Raw genomic sequence first — 21,638 nt, forward strand, 5'->3', positions numbered from 1 at the left:
ACCTATGTGGTAACAGTATATTTAAATTTGGGAAGTAAAACTTTTGTCGAATTTGGATTAGCATCAACCAATACAAAGTCAGACTTTTGAAAAAGGCAGTTTTTAAACTAGCTAGACAGTGATTGAATCTTTAAAGTCGAATTTGATGTAGCCCACATAAAATCAATTGCAATAAAAATTTTACAGTAGTATTTTCAACAGTTAAGCCACTTAAATGGGAAGACCTGACTTCATCTCTTCTATTGTCTCTCAAAAATAAATTTGCCTCTGTCACCATCACCAGCAGCACCCTGTTTAGAATCTCTTTTCTTCTAAGTCTCACCATTTTTTTCTGCTTACCTTATTTTTCTTCCTTAGACTGCTCTGAAGATTGGAAGGTTGGTGCCCTCTAGGGGTGAGCTGCAGGTGCAGCGCAGTACCCACATTTTAGAGAACACTGCACAATTCTGGGAGAATTGTATGAAATACAGAAAATGATGCTTCCCCCTTCTTATGTAATTCACGTTATGCAACTTAATCCCAGAGTGTCTCACAGTGCCTTCACTTTGCTCATCTGCCCCTCAGGCACTATTCATTCAGACAGTTTTTTGTCCCACAGGGAGAAAGTCTCCAAAAAGAGATGAAAGGCTGTTTTATTAAAAATTGAAAACGGAAGGTTACGACTGTTGGCAGTTAGTGGAGTCATTTGTGAAGGAAAGTTACTGGCCAGATGTCTGTGACTCAGACCCGGGACAAAATAAAAAGCTTTTCTGTGTCAGCTTAACTATTTAATTTCATCTTTTCTTTCTCCTAAATTTCAGATATTTCTCCACAACCCCATCCCCCCCCCTCCAGTTCATCCACTAGCACTCTTTCCCCATAATGTTGGTTTGTAATTTTTAACTAACATTCTCTTTCATCTCATTCTTCAGTGAAGAGTAGAATGAGCCAAATTTTAGAAGGTCTTAGTACAGGGTCGGTACCTAGTATTAACTTATCATGTGTGTATTTTTATTATTATTAATGATTGTTGCATTTGTTTTTCATAGAATGATAAATATGATAATGTCGTATATTTATCTAGCCTTTTCATATGCAGTATTTTTGTAGACCCTCAGAATTAGGAAAAATAGGCAGTATTACATGACAACCAATGCCTCAGAATTTTTTCAAGCATTACGATGTTAGTTTATTTCTGCACCCCTCCCAAATTATTTTTTTAAACTTTTTTATTGCTTTCAGGGAGGAAGGAAGAGGAGGAGGAGGAGGAGGAGAGAGAGAAACATCAATGATGAGAGAGAATCATTAATCGACTGCCTCCTGCATGCCCCCTCCTGGGGATCAAACCCACAACCATGGCCTGTGCCCTGACTGGGAATCAAATTGTGACCTCCTGGTTCATAGGTTGAGGGTCAACCACTGAGCCATGTTGGCCAACTGGTCCCCTCCCAGATTCTTAAGAAATTAGGCCAAAGGCTTGAGAGCAGCTTTCCATTTTACATATTTTAAGTTGTCACATTGAATTTTGAAAATATGATAGCTTTTATTTTCAGATCATAGAATTTTTGTTTTCTAGTTTGAACAAAGGCCTTCTCTTTTCAAATTTTTGATTTTGCCAATGAGAAAATTTAGGCTTAGATTATAGACAGCTAGGACTAGTTTATGGGACTCGTGGTAAAAGCAACACTAAAATGCAGACCTCCTAACTTGTTTTGCCTTATAACATGTTTTCTAAGTTTTGAGAGCGTAATATTATTGTTTTTCTTTTATAAACATGCCTAACTTAATTTTTATTTATTGTTGCATAAATATGGAGAAAAATGACACTTTGTTTTGGAAAGTTTCCCTGATGTAGGAGGTTTGGTGCAATCTGGCAAAGCAGGTTGTGCAATAGCCTTCCTATGAAATAAGTGTTCAGAATCACACCCCATCTCTCACTGTCCTGGAGTGAGAAAGACAGGGGAAGTGGAATGAGGAGTGTCATGTGAGTCTTTCAGGACGTGGGTGGGATGGCATGGGTTCAGGAGGCCAAGCATTTGTTGCAGATACCCCTGCTTGGCAGACTGAACAGAGGTTTGGGGAAATCTTTGGTGGTTTGAGCTCTAAAATCACAAGCTTAAATCTGGCTCTTGGAAGAGAGGAAGAAGATGAGGTGAACTCTGTGCTAGTGATAATGGTCATGAAAACCCTCCACCACCACAAGATTTCTGCTGTGCAGAGGAAGGTTTAGACAGAGGTCTTCTAACCTTACATCTGTGAATTTTTAAAAAACATTAAATTTTGAAATAATTATAGATTCATGGAAGCTTTTAAGAATACTGCCTTTATCCAGCTTATAGCTGTGGATTTTTTTTTTTTAAATTAATCCTCACCAGAGGAGTGAGGATATTTTTTCCCATTGATTCTAGAGAGAGACACACACTCATAGATGTGACAGAGACACATTAATTAGTTGCCTCCCACAAGCTCCCTGACCAGGGGAGGGGATCAGTTATGCATCCCAGGTACATGCCCTTGACTGGGAATTGAACCCGTGACCCTCAGGTGTGTAGAGCAACACTCTTAAAAACTGACCATGCTAGCCAAGGCCATCTGTGGATTTTTAATGTGTGGAGTGTATGCTTCTGGCATCCAGATCTTGTGGCTAGAGCGTAGGAAGACCAACAGGGGGTAAAAAGTTGCCTCTGTTAAGTTAGCTCCAGTTGCTGTATCAGAAGTCATGAAAATCAGGGCATTGCCTGTATTTTAAAAATTGTAACTCCATGTATTAGTACAGGCTTATCCTATCTAATAAAAGAGTAATATGCAAATTGACCATCACTCCAACACACAAGATGGCTGCTTCCATGTGATCAAAGATGGATGCTCTCATGTGGCCACCACAAGATGGCCAGCACGGAAGGGCAGTTGGGAGGGACCAGTCCTGCAAGGGAGGGCAGTTGTAGGCAATCAGGCCAGGAGTGGAAAGCAGTTGGGGGGTGGGGGGGGGGGACCAGGCCTACAAGGGAGGGAAGTTGGGGGCAATCAAGCCTGCAGGGGAGGGAAGTTAGGGGCGATCAAGCCTGCAGGGGAGGGAAGTTAGGGGTGACCAGGCCAGCAGAGGAGGGAAGTTGGGGGCAATTGAGCCTGCAGAGAAAGGCAGTTGGGGGGACCCAGGTGTGCAGGGGAGAGCAGTTAAGGGGGACCAGGTCTGCAGGGGAAAGCAGTTGGGATGACCATGTCAGCAGCAGAGGGCAGTTAGGGGCAATCAGGCTGGCAGGGGAGTGGTTAGGAGTGATCCAGTTGGCAGACAGAAGCAGTTATGGGCAATCAGGAAGGAAGGCAGGCAAGAAGTTGGGAGCCAGCAGTCTTGGATTGTGAGAGGGATGTCTGACTGCCCATTTAGGATAGGATTGGGCCTAAACGGGCAGTTGGACATCCCTTGAGGGTTCCCAGATTGGAGAGGGTGCAGGCTGTGTTGAGGGACACTCCCAACTCCTATACACAAATTTCGTGCACAGGGCATCTAGTATTTATATAGTGTGTTAAAACTTGTAATAATTCTACTTGTCTTTGTGAGTTATTAATCTGGAAATTACATATTTAGAGTTTAGATTTTAAATTTAAATGTAGAATTTAAGTAGTAAGAGAATAAAAGTTTAAAAAATCACTGTACGAATGAATACCATATAAGAAATGTTTTCTACTGTCTCCTCTTCCTTGTTTGAGTATTAAGGATGATCCTGGGTTCTAGAACCAAAAGTTAAATTGCTTTTCTCCGTGTAGGTTCGAAAACACGTGAATGATCTCTATGAAGACTTAAGAGATGGACACAACTTGATCTCTCTTTTAGAGGTTCTTTCAGGAGACACCCTGGTAAGTTGTAAATTTCTTAATTCAGTTTGAAGAACATATGCATACGACTAGGATGTTTTTGGCACAGACTGTTCAGATTTTTATAATATTCATCTTTTTGAGCTGCAATTTCTGCCTGAAAAAAAAAAAGGTTTGGTTGGATTTCCAAGCATTTTCAGATTTCGAATGATGTGACTTTGGGAGATTGAAGCACTTTGATTACCTTGCTTATATGATCAGTTTTATAATTAAAATACTATTTTTGTTCTTGCTTTCTTTTTTTTGTTTACCTTGGGTTGTTTTTGTTTAGCAGAAGTTGTATGCATAATATAACCACACATTAAAAGACTCACAAATAGCCAGGAAATAAGCATCGCTTTCTGAAAAATGGTCTAACCCACTCCACAGGTGTCATTTCCTTTATTTTGTGAACATGACTTCCCCATTCTTGCTTACCTGTTATCCTTCATTATGTTCTGTTCATGCTCTTCTTTTCATTTCTGGTCTGTCTTGTGTCTTTGCTGTTCTATCTTCTGTCTGTTATATTCATTAGCCAAGGGAGCGAGATTTTTTGAAGACCTTACGATTGGTGAGTGCAACAGAAGCATGCGAATATGAACAGCATGAGGATGTGGAGGATGAGGATAAGGGGGTAGGTGTCGGCCCCCATAACTCAACTAACCTATAGCCTTACAGTGCGGTGAGCGCTAACGTGATAGAGAAGTAACCCACGGGTTGGGCTCCTTTTTAGAAAACGTTAGAAAGGACCAAAACCCACAATGAGATGGATGTGTGTGAACCAAGACATTGGACAAAGGAAATATTTTCTCTTTAAATTTATTTATAGATTACTGTGCACTGCATGGTAATCGAACAAAAGCACTAAAGGGATAAGATGGCATTTTAGCGAAAGGATTTTATATAAGGACATCTTGACAACTAGCCTGCTAATTTCTATGCAACGTTATCCTATTCCTGGAATTTATTTTTCAAACATGGCAACTATTTTTTGCTTTATCTGAAGGAACTTCTGAAAACTTATTTCATATTTAAGTTTATACTTTAAATCATACCTGTTGGTATTAGATATTTAATGGGCATCCTTTTATTTAGAAAGGGAGAAGGTTTTAACAACCTAGAGTCCTGGCAACTAACAGAGCTGATGATGACAATTAGTTGACCACACGTCCGCCTTTGCAAGACCAGTATGTTTCTTTTGCCATCTACATCCCTAGTGCCCCCTGATTTCATTGGAAATTGTGCCTTTTTTTTTTTTTTTTTTTATCTCGTGGGTGAATTCACCAACATCATTCCTACCTGTTGTATAGAACCTAGCTTTCCATTCTGTAGTCTGCTGTCTTTTTTTATTATGGGGCCTTGGCTTCAGCACCCTATTCATATTTGAGAAGCTAAGATCTCAGTTTTATTTTTTTCCCCCTTTGGAAGATTTGGTGTGGCAAATTTCAGCTTCATTCTTTGTATTTTTGTTAAGCATTTTTCCCAGCTCTGTTTCCTTATGTTTTGCTTTTGCCAACTTGCAGTGATTCTAAAGGGAAACAGTACGAAGGAAAAGAATTATGGTTTGTCATAATTTCCATAGAGCCCTACCAATTTTGTGAAAAACACTAAAATAAAATAAAGAGGAAATATATTATATGGTTTTAATTGCTTTTCTCTCTTCCTCTATCATGGCTAAGTAAAACTCCACTGTCTTTCTCCTTCTTGGTGATTTTTTAATACTAATCGCATGCTACTTTACCTCATTTTCATTCACATGCGGTATATACATATATATTTCTAAAAATCATTTTGATAATTGTTAGAATTTATTAAGAAGGGAAAATGGTATTTAATTCTTCTTGTGCAGCCATACCTTAATACCTGTAGGTTAGATTTGTATTTTAGTGAATATAAAAAAAATTCTATGTTTTATGGTATTGTCTCTTTTCCTTTTTTAAATAAAGCATTTGGAATATAGAATATTATATGTTTAAGTAAAACATATTGGGAAAAATCCCTAGTAGTTTACTATAAATTTAATCCCAGGTAATACAAAAAAATTAGAACTGCCTTTAAAGAATTTAATGAGCTTAGCCAAACAGTAAATACTGTTTTGACATATTAAGATAATCATAATATATATTTATGTAGTATATTGTCAGTGTTATAAAAAACTAGTGTTTTTCATACTCTGCATTTTTCTATTCTTAGCCCAGAGAAAAAGGTCGGATGCGTTTTCACAGACTACAGAATGTACAAATTGCACTTGATTATTTGAAAAGACGCCAGGTAAGATGTTTTTCAAAGACTATAATCATCCTATAATAAAAGCCTAATATGCTAAGTGTCCAATTATTTGTTCTACTGTTTGAGCAGTCGTTATGATGTGTACTGACCACCAGGGGGCAGAAGCTTTGACCGGTAGGTTAGCTTGCTGCTGTGGTCTGGCTGATTGGAACTGGGCGAGAAGGGTTGGACACACCCTGGAGCCCTCCTGTGGCCCCTCCCCAGCCCCAATGGTGCACTGGTGGGGTCTCTTGGCCTGGCCTGCGCCCTCTCACAAGCCAGGACCCTTTCGGGGATGTCTGCAGGCCAGGCTGAAGGATTCCACTGGTGCATGGATTTGTGCATTGGGCCTCTAATAATAACCATGTGTGACTGAGTTAATCTACATAGAATCATGCCAGGGAATGAAAAGGTTAAATTAGACTATGAATTGTAATCATTATACTTGTGCTTCTGTGAGACAAATATTCTAAAATATAAACATTTGCTCTAAAAAGAAGAAAGCTAATAGTAGTTGTAAGCTTAGAGGAATTACAAGTGGCTACATTTCCATTTGAATAAGAGCTACTGATTTTCCTTCTGTTGGAATTTGAGTGCTTTTGCCTAGGAAGTTAATGACAGAATGTTAAGAATGTCTATGAACAGTTCTTAATAGTAGGGAGGCAATACCTTAATTCTTATACTTATTTTATAAAACTATTTTCATAAAAAATAGTTCATAATATTTAAAAATTAAGTACTTTCAATATTTAGTAGTGATGAGGCGATGGTTTATTTTTTATAAGTAGATAATACTGGGTAATGTATAAGTAGTTAAAAATAAGGCAACATTTCTGACTATAGTCTCCAACTGGCTTAGAAAAATCAAGGAAAAGAATGAACACCATATTGGATGTGATCTTGATTTTGGTAGCATTGTTATAATAGTGGTATAAACCAAATAATTGGTAGCTTTCAATGAGTAGAGAAAAGGAGAAAAAGACATTCAGGAGAATTGAAAGTTGCTGAAGACAATGGGAGCTCAGAGGTGGGAACAATTCTGTTTTTGATGGAGTAGGAGGAAGGGAGGGAGATGGGGAGAGGGAAACACTGTCTTTTATTAGTTCTTCATTTAGGTTATTATGAATGTGAAAGTGCTTTTAGTTTTTAAATTCTACTAAATATTATGTGTTCAAATATTTTTAAATGTTATTAGTACTTGCCTTATTATTTTCAATTCCAGTGGAAGTTCCCAGAGGATTAATGGTTAATTATAATCTCCTGGTATGAAATGTATTTGACAGTATTTTCTCTGGGAAGTAAAATGTTAGCTATCATTGTACTTAATTTTTGATATTCAATTCATGATATATAATTATTTTGTCCATCCAGGAGGTAATGTTAGATGTCATCATTGCATTGATTTACTTGAATGCATACTATGACAGTTGTTAAGCTTTATATGTGTATCTATCTATCTATCTGAACAGCCTTACAAATGTCCAGTCACTCACGAATTTACTTATCTTGGTAACAGTTTGTGATAAAGAAATAGAAAAGTAATGCTAGTTTTTATTTAAACCTTTGTGAAAGAAGTGTGACAATGTTTTAAAAATTACTTTATGGTTTAGAACGGTTTCCTACTTAATTGTAAAGTAAAGCTTATTTTCAAAAGACAAATGTCCGATTAAAAAAAATTTCAGGTATCTAAGACTTCTCACTTGAGCTGTATTTTTGTTTTAACAAATGGGTAGTTTTATTACTTGGTCTAGAAGACAAAACCAAATAATCCCTGCTTTTCTTTGTGGTTCCTTTATAATTTGCAATATAAAATGAGTGAAGATAAAACAGTATTTTGAGGATTATTTAAATCATTTAAATCATTCAGTTTTTTTCTTTGTGTAATTTAGCATTACTTTTATATAAAGATAAGTCCTGTGATGGTTTGAAAAACAGTTTTTTTTTTAATCTCTTCTTCATATATAAAACAGGTGAAATTAGTGAATATTAGAAATGATGACATAACAGATGGAAATCCCAAGTTGACTTTGGGATTAATATGGACAATAATTTTGCACTTTCAGGTAAGCTTGATTTTTCTTGATTGTCATTTCTTTTAGCCTCTTATTGCTAGTTCCAAATGGTTCATTCACATCAAGGATGAATTATGCATTCATATCCAATGGAATATAGTAAATTTTAGGCTTCTTTTCTTAAACAATATATTTGTATTATTTCTTTCAAGTAACTGCTTGTGAACCTGGTATTCTGTTTCCTGTTTTTGATAACCTGAAATGTTTTTAGGGCAAAGCTTACAATCTCAGAGTTGGATGACAAGATTCCTTTTAATTGAATGCAGACACATTTCTTTTGTTTATTGGAAAGTATTACGTGATATAGATATATGAAAATTTTATTACTCAATCTTTAATATAGTACGGCTTTCATGGGTCTTATTGTTTCTCCACTATGCAAACTATTTTCTCTTATTGGTAGACACTAGGTGGCAGTATAATTATGATAAAGCGATCTTCTCTATTAATATTCATGTTTTTGTATAGAACTACACTTTTTTCAAGCTAGATTTGTGGAGAACAAATGCAAATACATAAAAATTTATTCACCATGAATGATTATTTAATAAATTGAGAGCTATTGTGAGTTTTAGTTTTTATAAAATGTATCATTTTGAAAAAAAAGTCTTCATTTGAAAAGCTGAGTCCTAATTTTGGAATTTGCTTTTATTTATTAATACTGTGCCTGCACACACATTGTCTGTGTGCAGCACAGAGCTGGCCCACAGTAGGCACGTGGCACATCTTACTGATTGACTGTGTTGTTGGCCTTGAAAGAGGAGGAAGTAGCCTGCCAGCTTTAGAAAGGAGCTGGGGGTTTGAGCCAGCTTTTGAGAGGAGTTAGATTTACTTCTTATATTTTAAAAATTTGACTAGGGCCCTAGTTGGTTTGGCTCAGTGGATAGAGCGTCGGTCTGTGGACTAAAGGGCCCCAGGTTCGATTTTGGCCAAGGGCAAATGCTGGGGTTGCGGGCTGCTCCCCTGCCCCTCCTACCCGCCCCCCCCCCCAGGGGGCATGCAGGAGGCAGCCAATCAGTGAATCTCTCTCATTGTTGATGTTTCGCGCTCTCTATCCCTCTCCTTTCCTCTCTGAAATAAAAAATATATATCTATATTAAAAATTTGACTAGGACATAGGGATTGTAGGGGAATGGTGGAAAATCGTGTACTTGGGGCTCATTTGGGAACAGGGAAAGTCTGACAGGTATGGAGAGCTACAGGAAGTAGAGTCTAGGTAGGTACCAGCTTCTTGAATAGGCAGCAGAGAGAAGATGCAGCAACCAGAAATCAGAGGAGCAGACTCAGGTACCAGGAGATCCAGGGGCCAGGAGTCAGGCAGCCAGACTACAGGTTAACTCACATAGGTGAATGCCCACTCCTCTGGGCATTGATGTCTGGGAGACCCAGTAACAGGAAGTGGAGGCAGGACCCTGCACGCCTGAGGGCTTCCGTTTCTAGAGGACCCCATCCTTAGGGGGCCCAGGGGACTGAGCCATAAACCAAGGCAGATATTTGGGCGTGGAGCCAGACCTTGTTACCAGAATTGGGTAAGGACTAAGTACAACTGACCAAAAGCTGATTTCACATGGATTTCCTCAGCAGCTCTCTTAGGGCGTCTTTAATCAGCCCCAAGTGGATCAGGTTCCTCGACTTTTAGTAGGGTTGAAACTGCAAGAACCCCATTTTGGAGGTTTAGAGACCAACTGGGGCAGGGAGCCAATCACATCACCAGAGCTGGAGAGACAGGTTGTGCTTTGAATGTTGGAGTGAGAATGCCTGTGGGGGCTGGGGAAACACTCAGGTTTTGTGGGGAGGCAGAGTTAAGTTTCATTGTTGGCTCTTTCATTTATGGCTGTGATGGCATTGAATAAGTCACTTAATCATTCTGAACCTGAAAAGTAACTTTTTAAGGGAACTCAGCCTATCAAATTCTATGTAAAATAAATTGAAATGAGCAGAGTCCATAATGAGGGAGATAATCTAAGAAGCGGAGGTGGTGATTTCTGAGTGGAGTGATAAAGGCCAAGATTCAGGTGGGGATGAAAAATGGACCCCAAGAGATGGCATTTTAAAGGAAGAAGAAAGGGACTTGGTGATAGTGAATAATGGATGAAGGAGAGGGAATAAAGATTACTCTAAACTTACAGCCAGGGAGATACAAGCCAACTGAGCCAACAAACCTACAAACAAAAAGAAAACTATTGAGAGAAATGGGGATGATGGTAAAGGGGAAACCCAACACCTTAGTAGGGGTGTCGAACTCAATCAGAGAAGGGGCCAAAATCTAAAATCCAGCCTAAATCGCGGGCCGAATGGTTTACTGAACAGTCATAAACTGTCATTGTGATGGAAACGCAGCGGAGTGCAGTGATGACAGCGCGGTGCGGGCCACATTGCAAGGCCTGGCAGGACGGATTTGGCCCGCGGGCCTTGTGTTTGACACATGTGCCGGGTTCGATGGCATGGTGGGGTATCTTTTCCATTTGTCTGCTGAGAGGTTGGAGGTTTGTGAGCAGAGCTGAGAAGTCAAAGGTACAGATAGACTTGGGAGTTACCAGTGCACAAGTGGCCAGTGAATCTACCAGAGACAAGGGGTCTTTAGGAGACCTAAGAGATGAGCATGCATGGAGGAGAGCCAAGACCAAAGACAGACATTTGGGGGAAGGCCCATTATTGGGGTGAGAGAGGAAGAAGATCTGTTTGGGGAAAAAGAAAAAGAACATTTGATGAAATGGATGAAGCCACAAGGAAATGTAGTGTTGATGAAATCAAGGAAAGGTAATTTCAGGTAGAGAGGAATAATGAACATGTGAAATGCTACTAGAGAGCTTGCAAACTTTAAGACTGATAGTTTTAGTTCAGGCTGGTTTGGCTGAGTGGATAGAGGATTGGCCCACAGACTGAAGAGTCCCGGATTTGATTCCATTCAAGTTTGATCCCCAACCCGGGTTGGGGTGCATGAAGGAGGCAACCAATCAATGTGTCTCTCTCACTTTGATGTTTCTTTCTCTCTATCTCTCTCCCTCTCTTCCACTCTTTCTAAAAATCAATAGAAAAATGTCCTTGGGTGAGGATTAAAAAAACACTGATAGTTTTAGTGTTAACAGTTTTGTTATAGGTTAATAGTTTTGTTTACAAGGAAGACATTGGAGACCATGGAGAAAATACTCTCAAGATACTGTGACCAGAAACCAGAAAATATAATGGACAAAAATGTCAGTAGTAAGTGGTAGTGAATTAGAAATAGCAAGTTTGAGGAAATGTAAGTGAAAAGTCATTAAAAAATAATTTATATTAAAAAAGCTCTTTAAAGTTCAGGTGTCTTCGGAAGAGAGAGGAGGACCAGTGACAAAAGAATCAAAAGGATGTTTTTCTTCTAATATGATCCTGTGGCCTGTATTATAGAATCCAGTGTATTGTAGAACCCAGATTGCAAGATAGTGATTGTTAAATTATTACCAGTTTTTAAAAATTAGACCAACATCTATTAAAAATGAAACACATCAGTGTTTTGGTAAATCAGAAATGTTCCTTTATTTAGATGAAATGACTTTTCTTAGTAGTGTGACAGTTAAAGATTAGAACGATTTTACTGGTTATGCCAAGATACAAGGCTATTTATAGTGGTGGTAATCATCCTCACTCAAAGTGACTGGGCTTTCCCCCCCTCTCTATATATACTTTACATAAATAAATGAAGTAATTTCAGAAGACAAATTTATTTATAAACTATCTGTTATAAGCATCATAAATTGAATCTCTTTTCTAATTAGGCTATCTGAAGGTAAGTATGGCCAACACAGTAATCTTATACCCTTAGCTACCATAGGCTAGATCCAGAGATACTAAGATGAGGAAGTGTATTGTTCTATCTACTGGGAGAATGTTCATAAAACTGACTATAATTTAGGGCGATAAATCTATTGTGATAGAAATAAAAATAAGGGTGTGGAGAAGGAGTGCTGTAATAGGATCAGGAAGGTTTAGAGAATAAGGGGAAGAATTTTCACTGATATTAGAGATTGGCTTTGAAAGATGTTTGCCAGCTACCAGGCAGAGAGTGAGGTTGGGTGTTTCTGAGAGAGGAGTGGGCAGTTGCTCAGGGTGGCAGGGCTGGAGGCAGGCAGATCACTGGCTGTGCCTCTGTTGTGTCAATAGATACCAGTCATTCCACTGTTTAAAAAAAATTATGCTTTTATTGATGTTAGAAAGAGGAAGGGAGAGGGACGGAGGGAGGGTGGGGGGGAGGAGAGAGAGAGAGAGAGAGAGGGAGAGAGAGAGAGAGAGAGAGAGAGAGAGAGAGAGAGAGAGAGAGAGAGAGAGAGAGAGAGAGATACTGTTGAGAAACATCACTGATCAGCTACCTCCTGCATGGCCCCTTCTGAGGATCAAGCTCATAATCCAAGCATGTGCCCTGACCAGGAATTGAACTGGTGACCTCTTGTTGCCTAGGATGGCACTTAACCAACGGAGCCACATTGGCTGGGCAAGTTGTTCCATTTTTAAATTATCTTGAATGATGTTTTATTGCCATAGACACTGCAAATCAAATTAAAAAGGAACAAACAAACCAGAAGCTTTACTATTACCGGCTTGTCTTCTACGATATTCAGTTTTTGCCATTGACGATTGTTTACTTTTCTCTTTAAATGATTAAGGAGAAGCTCACCATGCAGGCCTATAATTAACAAATATCAACAACATTTCTATCTTGACTGTTTAATTATATTCTTACTAGAGGCCTGGTGCATGGCATTTGTGAACTGGGGGAGGGCCTCTCAGTCCAGCCTGTGCCCTCTTGCAGTCTGAGACCCCTCAGGGGATGTTTGTCTGCTGGCTTAGGCCCACTCTTCTGGGCCCAACATTTAAAGGATGTCAACACAAGAGACACAACATTCCAGAGCAAAACTGACCTTTTTCCTTCCCAAAAGGCAGCCAGCTTAAGTCCCACCCACTGTGCTACAGGGAGATCCCTTGAAAAAAGTGGATTCTCTGAAGACCCATCCCAAAATGATAGCAATGGGCAGTGAGATATCCCCTGAGGGGTTCTTGGTGCTGTAGCTGAGGTGGGGCAGTTTCCCGTCACCGCCACTGCGCTCACCAGCCATGAGCCCAGCTTCTGGCTGAGTGGTGCCTCCCCAGTGGGAGCGCACTGACCACCAGGGGTCAGCTCCTGTGTCAAGTGTTTGCCTCCTGGTGGTCAGTGCGTGTCATAGTGACCAGTCGTTCTGCCGTTCAGTCATTTGCATATTAGGGTTTCATTATATAGGATTTTAAAAAACAGTAAGTTTCATCTTATTTTAAACTTTTTTATTGAGTTTATGGGGTTGACATGGGTTAATAAAATTATATAGGTTTCTGCCGAAACCGGTTTGGCTCAGTGGTAGAGCGTCGGTCTCCAGATTGAAAGGTCCCGGGTTCGATTCCGGTCAAGGGCATGTACCTTGGTTGCGGGCACATCCCCGGTAGGGGGCATGCAAGAGGCAGCTGGTCGATGTTTCTCTCTCATCGACGTTTCTAGCTCTCTATCCCTCTCTCCTCCTCTCTGTAAAAAATCAATAAAATATATTTAAAAAAAATTATATAGGTTTTTGGTGTACAATTCTATAATAACTTCATTTGAATATTGTGTGTTCACCACCCCAAGTCAAGTCTCCTTCCATCACCACTTCTTCCCCCTTTACCCTCTGCTACCTCCCCCGCCTCCCTCTCCCTCTGGTAACCACCATACTGAGCTTCATCTTGTGATCAGTCCAAACGCTACCTAGAGGAAGGCAATTATCAATTTGTTTTTATTAGTCAGATGATTTCTGCTTACGTGTAAGTCCAGTCATGCGATACTAATATCCTTTGTACTGTATCTATGACTCAGTGTCAGAAATATGCACAGCTTAATCAGGTTCCAGGCTGGCTTATTATTTTTATAGCAGTGCCCTAGAAAAACTGCATAATATTTAACTAGGGTACAATTATAAAAGTTACATATAAAGCTTAACTGCCCCAATTCATGTATGAGAACACGCAAGTGTTTCTTTTGGCTAAGTGTTCCATGCTTTAAATCATAAAACTTATCTCTTTGCTTATAATGAAAATCCTCATGAGCATGTAATGGAAATGGCCTGGAAATTTATGTCATAGGAAAAATACTACAATCTTAAAAGGTTGATTCTTTTAGGCACTTTGCATTTATCTCCTTCTGCTATTAAATTTCTTTTTTCTTTTTTCTTTTTCTTTATGGCTGCTGATTTGAATGAGTCCTAGTGTATTTTACGTATATTTTTGAGGTTTCTCTTTTATTTTTTCCAAGTGCCAAAATTAGTTGATGCTTCTTAAGGGGGGGAAAAAAGTGATAGGGTAGAGACTCTCTGAAGGGAAATTTGAAAGGCACTTTGAAACTAACTGTGAAAGGCACTTTGCTAAGTGTCTCTTAGCTGGCATTTGCTTTCTGTTTGCACTCAGATTTGCTGAGCCACCAATAGTTTCAAAGGTTAACGCAAACTTTGGTAGTGTAGCTGCAGCTCAGAAAACCGAAAGTTACAGCGAGGGTCGGAATCTTCTCCTGTAATAAAGCCCAGGGTTTGCCTGGCGAGCTCCTCCGCGCTGTAATTTGACAGTGAGCAGTGATGTTTGCCTAAGAGGATTGGTGGCCGGGAATAAGCCACACTGTCTAATGAGACACAGGGACACAGCTGGGCAGGATGCCACGGCCTTCCTTGCGTGCGCCTCTCTCATAAGCAACATGGCCTCGTGCTGAAGAGGATGGTCGCAAAGTCTGAGGGGCGAGAGGTCAGCGTGGAGTTTTGGGATTTCATGGAGAAGATCCAAGTAAAGCCCTGTGTTTGGAAATGAGTGAGTCTGTGGAACTGTGATTTCCTGCAAAGCAAATGGGGAATGTCTGTGGATGCGTAAGAGCTGAGAAGGAAGAACAATATGTAGATCCCACTAAAACTCCTTTGAGCCCTGAAAAATACTCTCCTGGAAGAAGATATTTCAGAAGAAAACTAATCAAGAAAACTGTAGATGTCACAGAGCCAGCCGAGCCAAACAGTGAAAATGAAGGGAAGCTGAGAAGCAGCACCAGACTCTCCAGAGAACAGCCAGCTCTTTCATCCAGGCGACTGGTACGGGAAGAATCCGCGACCCCAGCCCTCCCCCTGCAAGGCGTTATTCCACCCGGGAAGACAGAAGGAGTAGCTGACAGCGAGCAGCAGGAACTTCTGCCGGGTGCTGCAGGCCGTGGGTCTCACCAGGTGACCGTTTCTCCCTCGAAAGACAGGGAAGCAGGAATCAAAGTCAGGGAGCAGGAGGAAAGGATTTCAGGAAAAGACAGCACTCCGTATGGTGCACAGAGGAAGACACACTTAGAGGATGTCAGCACCAGAGACACAACATTCCAGAGCAAAACTGACCTTTTTCCTTCCCAAAAGGCAGCCAGCTTACGTCCCACCCACGGTGCTACAGGGAGATCCCTTGAAAAAAGTAGGTTCTCTGAAGACCCATCCCAAAATGATAGCAGCGGGCAAGAAAAGCAAAACACTGAGAGATTTCGCCCTCATGCAGGACAGCACTTTCAGGTTGAAAAAAAGACGTGTCATTCCCTCTATACTCATGTGCCCTCGGCTTCTCAGGACACGTGTGGAAATGAGGTAAGTGGCCCGGGAGCCTGCGTGTAAGGTGTCAATAAGTACCCCAGGCGCTCACATCTAGTATATTCTTATCAGTTTAAGTGTGAAAGCTGTAGAGTTCTTGCTGCATTTAATTGGTAGCCATAGGGTTGATGATTACGGATTTTATTTTTGTATGACATCCATTTCTTTTATCACACTTGAATTTCAAAAGCCTGCCTTTCTGTTATGGTGAGACTACCTCTTTAAGAGAATGCACCTCTTTGAGTTTCTGTAGCTCAAGTTGCCTGACTTTTTTCCTGTGGCATAGCCTTTGGAAACTTAGCTTCACTGCAGATAACAAATCAGAAAGCACTCATGACAAGATGATAGCTTCATGACAAGCGCAGGGGGGATGCAATACAATTATTAGTACTGACTGGCTGATCGATAAGTTTGAAAAGCCAGATTCTAATTCTCTTATCAGTTTTTATATTCAGAAAAACTCACGTAATTGCTTTCAAGTCTCTCTCTGTGTGTATATTGGGGGCGAGGGGCACCCGTGAAATTGCCCACATCTATTCTGTCTTTGTTATGTGAGTTATTTCCCCAGCCCCAGTCTAAAATCAGAATCTTTTGGGCAGCGCTTGAATACAACACAGACTGCCAGGAAGTTGAGCTCTTTATTCCTGACACTGATACTTAGTTTTAGACAAGTTCCTTCTCTGGGGCTTTTAGTGGACTGAGTATGACTGAGCCCAGCTGGAGTGACTCTGTTGGTTGAGCATTGTCCTGTGCACCAAAAGGTTGCTGGTTTGATTCCCAGTCAGGACACATACCTGGGTTTTGGATTTGGTCCCCTGTCGGGGTCATATATGGAAGGCAACCAACTGATGTTTTTCTTCTCTCTCCCTCTCCCTCTCCCTCTCCCTCTCCCTCTCCCTCTCCCTCTCCCTCTCCCTCAAGTATGTCCTCTAGTAAGGATTAAAAGAAGGTGAATATTTAGGTCCTTCTATCATTTGCACAGCCACAGGATGAGGCATTTATTAGGGCTCGTGTGCACCACCGTCATCATTGGCCTCAGCTGCCGGTTCTCCTGAGGTGCTCCTGTTTATAGACACCACCACACCTTGCCAATATTATGTCATCAATTCTATTTACATTTTACAGTGGCTGCATTTTAAAGAGAAAGCATCCAGTCTATGCTTTCGATTCTTGGTCAAGGCCCAGCAGGGGGTGGACAGGAGGCAGCTGATCAATGTTGCGCTCCCACATCCGTATTTCTACCTCGCTCTTCCTCTCCCTTCCTCTCTATGAAATCAACAAAATTATATTTAAAAAAAGAGAAGGAAGAATCTAGTCTATGTCATTATCTTTGTAGGTTTGGTGTGAAAGTCAGTGCAAGAGGAAGCGACTTGGTTGCCACATGTTTATGAGTGAAACCACTTGGTTTGTTCACATATGTTTTCCAACTGTTTTTTTTGTTTTGTTTTTTTTTGCATAATTTGGAGTTAAATAAGCCTTACATGTTTTCATTAATGGAAACTTTAAGAATCTGTATCCTCATTGGTACTGAAGCCACTTTCCCCCTCCTAATTGTATATCTAATAATTTTTGAGACTTCAATGAAAAATTCATGTGAAAATAAGTCATAAACCTGCCATTCAAATTTGTACAATAATTGTGATATGGAGATATTACCAAAGTCTCCTCTCTTCTAGGTAAAGGATGAATGGTATGACCTTTATTCATCTGAGGAGTTTGAAGTCTCCCTTCCCTGTAGTCCAGATAAAGTGTTTATTTGGTGCCATACAGAGCCAGAACCAGCAGCTAAGCTATTGCTCTTAGGACATTCTTCCTGTTACCTTGGAGGGGTTGGACTCTGTTTGCTTCATTATCTTCGGTTAGAGCTTTGCACAGAGCTCTTTTGCATTGGAGTCTGTATTTCTCAATGGAGAATTAGAGGGCTTTTAGCCCTTGATTAATATCACACTCCAGAAGTGGGCTGTTTGCCGACCCTTTTCCTTTTATTGGTTTCTTCAAGAACTTTTTCATATTCTCTCCATTTGATACATTTTTACTCTGAGACAAGCAGGTTGGGATTAATGACTTTTGACTTTGTCTGGAAGGACATCTGGAATGACATTTGGAAGGTCATTCAGCTGTCTAGTTTAATTAGCATATTACTCTTTTATTATTATATCGATAGATATTGTCAGGATCTGAATAATGAAGAGTTGAATATTTTTATTAATTGAATTTTTATTATAAAACCTTAAAAATTGAGAACCATCTTAAGATATTACAATACATTATTATTCAAGTTCACTGAAATATAATATTTATTCAGAACCTTTTTATTTAACCAAGTTTTTGATGAATCTTATGCTACAGAATTTTACTTAGAATTCAAGGACTAGGATAACATCTAAATGTTTGACCTTTTGCCGAAATCGGTTTGGCTCAAAGGATAGAGCATTGGCCTACAGACTGAAGGGTTCCAGGTTTGATTCTGATCAAGGTCATGTACCTTAGTTGCAGGCATGTCCCCAATGGGGGGTGTGCAGGAGGCGGCTGATCAATGTTTCTCTCTCGTCGATGTTTCTGGCTCTCTATCCCTTTCCCTTCCTCTCTGTAAAAAAATCAATAAAATATATTTTAAAAAATTAAATGTTTCACCTTTCAAATGATAGTGTTGCTCTACAGATCTTGAAAACAAAGATCATTTGGTTTACAGTTAACTAACTCATTTCTTTCTCAATCATTCTATATTTTTTAATGAAAAAATATATTTTTTTTACTATTTCTAGTCACTTGGATTTCATAACCAGTTTGTGAAAATTTAGTTATAAAATAGTTACATAGATTTAGAGTCTCTGTGAGCATTATAATACCTCTATTTTTTCAGTTAAATGAAGGACATGCAAAAGTTTAAAATTCTTTGCTGTGCAAGAAAAATAGTTATATCTATGGTCAATTTTCCCTGTTTATGTGTAAGAAATAAATGAGCATTTGCTAAAGGTAGCCATTTGTGTCATCTTCATAGTGAAAAATATTTTGCAGAGCATTTTCACACATTCTTGAAACTTGGAGACACTAAAAATGTGTTGATTACATTTGTTTCTGCCAGGATAGTTAAAACATATTGGAAGAGATTGTCTTTGGAAGCAAACATCTTGGCTTAAAATTTTGCCTGTGTTGACAAAATCAATATGGATAAGTTTAAGTAACAATCTACACCCTGGTACACAGTTACCATCTCTCACTAGAGGGCAGCCCTGTACTGAACCCTGTGGGCATGTCATTTTAGTTTCTCAGTATCTTTGTAGGGATATTTTATATGAGAGGAAACGGAGGTCCAGAGATCACAGGGTCAGTAAGTGGTGGCGTTATGAATTGAACACTGGTCACTACCCTTCACAGCTGTGTGCCAGTCTTCCCAAGTTAAATTTCTACTTTTGAAATAATTGTTAAGAGACTCAAGAGGTAGCTGAAACCAGTTTGGCTCAGTGGACAGAGCGTCGGCCTGCGGACTGAAAGGTCCCAGGTTCGATTCCGGTCAGGAGCATGTACACATTGGTTGTGGGCACATCCCCAGTAGGGGGTGTGCAAGAGGCAGCTGCTCGATGGTTCTCTCTCATCGATGTTTCTAACTCTCTATCCCTCTCTCTTCCTCTCTGTAAAAGATCAATAAAATATAGGAGATATATATTTAAAAAAAAAAGAGACTTTAAGAGGTAGAAGAATCTTGTGATTCATTCACATTAATATCCAAACTCTCTCAAATAGTATAAACTCTGTTTTTATTTTAACAAAAATATATGGAGGGATTAAATTTCCTTTAATAGTGCTCTTGTGTCTTCCCCAGAACCAATATGGATTTTGTGTTTTGTAGGGAAGAGATGGTTCATCAATAGATCAAGCTTTTTCTGGGATGTGGGATAGCAGAAGAATATAACTTAGGAGATCTTGAGTCAGAAGACTTAAATTTAGTCTTACTTTCCTTATCTGTAAAAATAAAAAGGGGGGGTGGTTTCTTCATTTGGGGATTACATGAAGTAATATATTTGAAGAGGACTTAGTACATTGTAAGCACTTTATGCTGTTATCTTATTACTGTCTTATGCTCTTGTAGAAAAGAGAAAACATTTTGTAACCATCCACTGAGTAGAAGAATTCTATAAGTTTTCAAAATTTTTAACAGAGCACTCTGTCTTTCCTTTGGACCAAAAGCATTCTGCATAAGTAGAGTAGGTTGCCACCTTTCACCCGTCCCCACCCTCCCCCCAGCTTACTCACCCACTCACTATCTCTTCAGCAAATGTTTACTGAATATTATGTCAAACATTATATCCCTCTAATTCCATAATTAGCTTAAAATTTTGAAATTTGTCCACTTGTAGGAACAGAAATAGCCCCTGGGAGGAACCAAATAATTTTCTTTAAAAAAAAATATCTTTATTGTTGAGGGTATTATCGATGTTAACCCTCCTCCCCCGCCCCCCACCATTGTCCTCCTCCACCCTGGGTCTCACTCCACTTCAGGCCTTCACTACCCTATTGTCTGTGTCCATAGGTAATGCATATACTAGTAGGCATATAAGATCTTTGGTTAATCTCTTCCCCCCATTCCTTCCCCCTTCTCTCTGTGATTCCTCAGTCTGTTTCCATGCCTCTGGTTCTATTTTATTCATCTGCTTATTTTGTTCTTTAGACTCCTTGGTCATTTATTTTTATTTTGAGATTCAATAATTGATAAATATGTATTTATTGCCATTTTATTGTTAATATTTATCTCCCCCCCCCCCCCACTTCTTCTTCTTTAAATAAGATCCTTCAACATTTCATATAATATTGGTTTGGAGGTGATAAACTCCTTTAGCTTTCTCTTATCTGTGAAGCTCTTTATCTGACCTTCAATTCTAAATGATAGCTTTGTTGGGTAAAGTAATTTTGGTTATAGATCCTTGCTTTTCATCAGTTTAAATGTTTCTTGCCACTCCCTTCTGGCCTGCAAAGTTTAGCTAATAGTTTCTGGCCTGCAAAGTTTAGCTAATATTGTTTACACCTTAATACAGATACATTTCAAAAGCATTATTGATAGCAGCTCTGATATGAGAGAGGAAGAAAACATAATGCCAGGGGCAAGGCCAGGTGATGCCTTTTTGTGGCATATGTGTGTGTAGCCATTTTCTCTTCCTGTAGATTCTGAGCTTGGATCTAGGAGACCTAAGTCCATACCCCAGGCCTCCTACTAGTGTGCAATGATTCCCTGGACAAACCACATCACCTTTTTCAATCTTAGCTTCTTCACCAGTGGGATGAGGGCATTCACCAAATGGCTTTGAGTTTTTTGAGCTCCTTTGGTTCTTTAATCCTTCCCTGTATCTATAGCCTGCTCTAAACTAATATCTTAGTTTCCTTAACTTCAGAGATACTGCCTTTGCCAATGTTACACATACATTATTTACTTGCTTATTCAATTAAAAATTTGCAGTAATATTTGTTACAATTTTATAATACATCATCTTTGTATTACACCATGTGCTCACCACCCAAAGTCTAGTCATCTTTCATCACATATATTTGACCCACTTTACCTTCCTCATTCTCTTTCCATCCCCCTTCTCTTCTGATAATCATCCTACTCTTGTCCTTATCTATGAGGTTTTTTATAAAATATATTTTTTATTGATTTCAGAGAGGAACAGAGAGGGAGAGAGAAACATCAATGATCAGAGAGGATCATTGATCTGCTGCCTCCTGCATGCCCTACACTGTGGATGGAACCCACAACTCAGGCATGTGCCCTGACCAGGAGTCAAACCATGACCTCCTGGTTCATAGGTTACTCAGCCACTGAGCCATGCCAGCCGGCTGT

The 21,638-nt window shown here is 39.6% G+C and overlaps 1 protein-coding gene across 28 annotated transcripts in view; it reads left to right on the top strand.

The window, feature by feature from the left end:
* The window catches only part of DST (dystonin), a 419,024-nt gene that overhangs the window by 188,910 nt on the left and 208,476 nt on the right, over positions 1-21,638 (top strand). For 16 of the 28 annotated variants that reach the window (XM_045573100.1, XM_045573106.1, XM_045573103.1 and 13 more), the window contains 4 exons: positions 3,745-3,834; positions 4,367-4,465; positions 6,025-6,102; positions 8,070-8,162. In XM_045573100.1, coding sequence (XP_045429056.1) covers positions 3,745-3,834; positions 4,367-4,465; positions 6,025-6,102; positions 8,070-8,162 — 360 coding nt within the window. Of the gene's footprint in view, positions 1-3,744; positions 3,835-4,366; positions 4,466-6,024; positions 6,103-8,069; positions 8,163-14,659; positions 15,800-21,638 lie in introns of those variants that run through there. The other 12 variants (XM_036415453.1, XM_036415458.1, XM_036415471.2 and 9 more) reach the window with 2 other exon arrangements.

Source organism: Pipistrellus kuhlii, unplaced genomic scaffold (genome assembly GCF_014108245.1).
Source record: "Pipistrellus kuhlii isolate mPipKuh1 unplaced genomic scaffold, mPipKuh1.p scaffold_m20_p_5, whole genome shotgun sequence".
Classification (NCBI taxonomy): domain Eukaryota; kingdom Metazoa; phylum Chordata; class Mammalia; order Chiroptera; family Vespertilionidae; genus Pipistrellus; species Pipistrellus kuhlii.